The sequence below is a fragment of the Condylura cristata genome, unplaced genomic scaffold (assembly GCF_000260355.1).
Source record: "Condylura cristata isolate star-nosed mole 26May11 unplaced genomic scaffold, ConCri1.0 scaffold00012, whole genome shotgun sequence".
Taxonomy (NCBI): Eukaryota; Metazoa; Chordata; class Mammalia; order Eulipotyphla; family Talpidae; genus Condylura; species Condylura cristata.
Genome location: NW_004567113.1, coordinates 55,721,667 through 55,722,886, shown reverse-complemented (window position 1 = coordinate 55,722,886; position 1,220 = coordinate 55,721,667). Strand labels below are relative to the sequence as shown.

Below are 1,220 nucleotides of genomic sequence, written 5' to 3'. Positions count from 1 at the left end.
CGGGGTGGGGGCACAGGGGCCTGGAAGGAAGCGACCGGGCGGTGTGAGGCCATCTCTGGAATTCAGGAGACAGCCTGGGCTCCGGCCAGGGTCCCCGCAGCCTCGGGCGCCCGCCGCCCGCCAGCCAGGCTTCCCCGGCACGTTCCGTCCTCTTTCCACCCCCACAGGCCGGGGGCGCGAGGAGCCCGGGTCCAGCCCCGGGGCTGGCGTGTGCTGCCCACACCGCAGAGGGCAGGCACAGCCTAGCACCAGCCTCGGCTTACAAGTTGCTTCTTTTCTTCAGCAGCTTCTTGGGCTTCTCGCTGCCGCTGGCTTCGCTGTCCGGGTGGCCGGGCCTCTTGCTGCTGAACGCACGGGAGAAAGGCAGCCGGTCGGAATGGGGTTCCCCGTGGCCAGAGGCAGGGGCTCGCCATGGGACCGGCGCGGAGGCCGTGACCGGCCATCGGGGAGCCAGCGCCTGCTCAGATGACCCGGGGGGACCCACAGCAAACCCAAAGCATGTGGCCAGCAGCGGTCAGGGCAGGAGGCTGTGGCCACTCAGGCTGCACAAAGGCAGGACGGAGCCGAGGACATTAATGGTAGCAGGGCTGTGACCGCGGGCTTCCTGGGAACCCCTCAGGCCCTCGGGTTACGGCCTGCAAGGGCTGGACTCCGCTGCCGGCCGTGGCTCAGCCATGGTTCCGCCCACCTGCAGCCTCAGGCCACCAGGGGTCTCTGCCGCACCTGAGGGACCCCGAGGGCTGGGGCCCGGCGGCCGGGTCTTCGTCGTCCGGCCCCGTGGGGTCGCCTCTCTCCCGGGGCGGGGGCTTCTTTCTTTTGGTCCTTAGGGACTTCTCTGCAAAACACAGGTTCACTCAACCCAGCGGGCACTTCGGGGTACCTCTGCGGGTCTGTATGTGCTGCGCCCCGGCACGGTCCCACGCATTTAACTGGGAAGGGACAGAGGCTCGCCCCGCCGCCCAGCCACGGCAGCAGGGCTGGGGTTTGAGCTCGGTGCGTCACGCTCCCATCCACGGGCGGCCTCCTGGGCAGCCGCCGCCCACTGCGGTCACCGAGCAGACCCGCCTCCTCTGCACCAACCCAGCCAGAACCCGCGGCAGCGGCTTCCCGGCGCCCTGGGGGCGGCGGGCTCACTCTGCAGGGGCCTGCACAAGCCTGCAGGAGGGGAGGGGTCGGCAAGACACAGCTGCGCGCACAGACCCGGGAGACGAATCCGGAAC

General features: G+C 70.2%; 1 protein-coding gene across 1 annotated transcript in view; it reads right to left on the bottom strand.

The window, feature by feature from the left end:
• Positions 1–6: 6 nt before the first annotated feature.
• Positions 7–1,220, bottom strand: part of EVC (Ellis van Creveld protein) — a 23,414-nt gene continuing 22,200 nt past the window's right edge. The window contains exons 14-15 of the mRNA XM_012724047.1: positions 724–853; positions 7–344 (exon numbers count right to left, since the gene is read on the bottom strand). Coding sequence (XP_012579501.1) covers positions 260–344; positions 724–853 — 215 coding nt within the window. The 3' untranslated portion in view covers positions 7–259. The remainder of the gene's footprint in view (positions 345–723; positions 854–1,220) is intronic.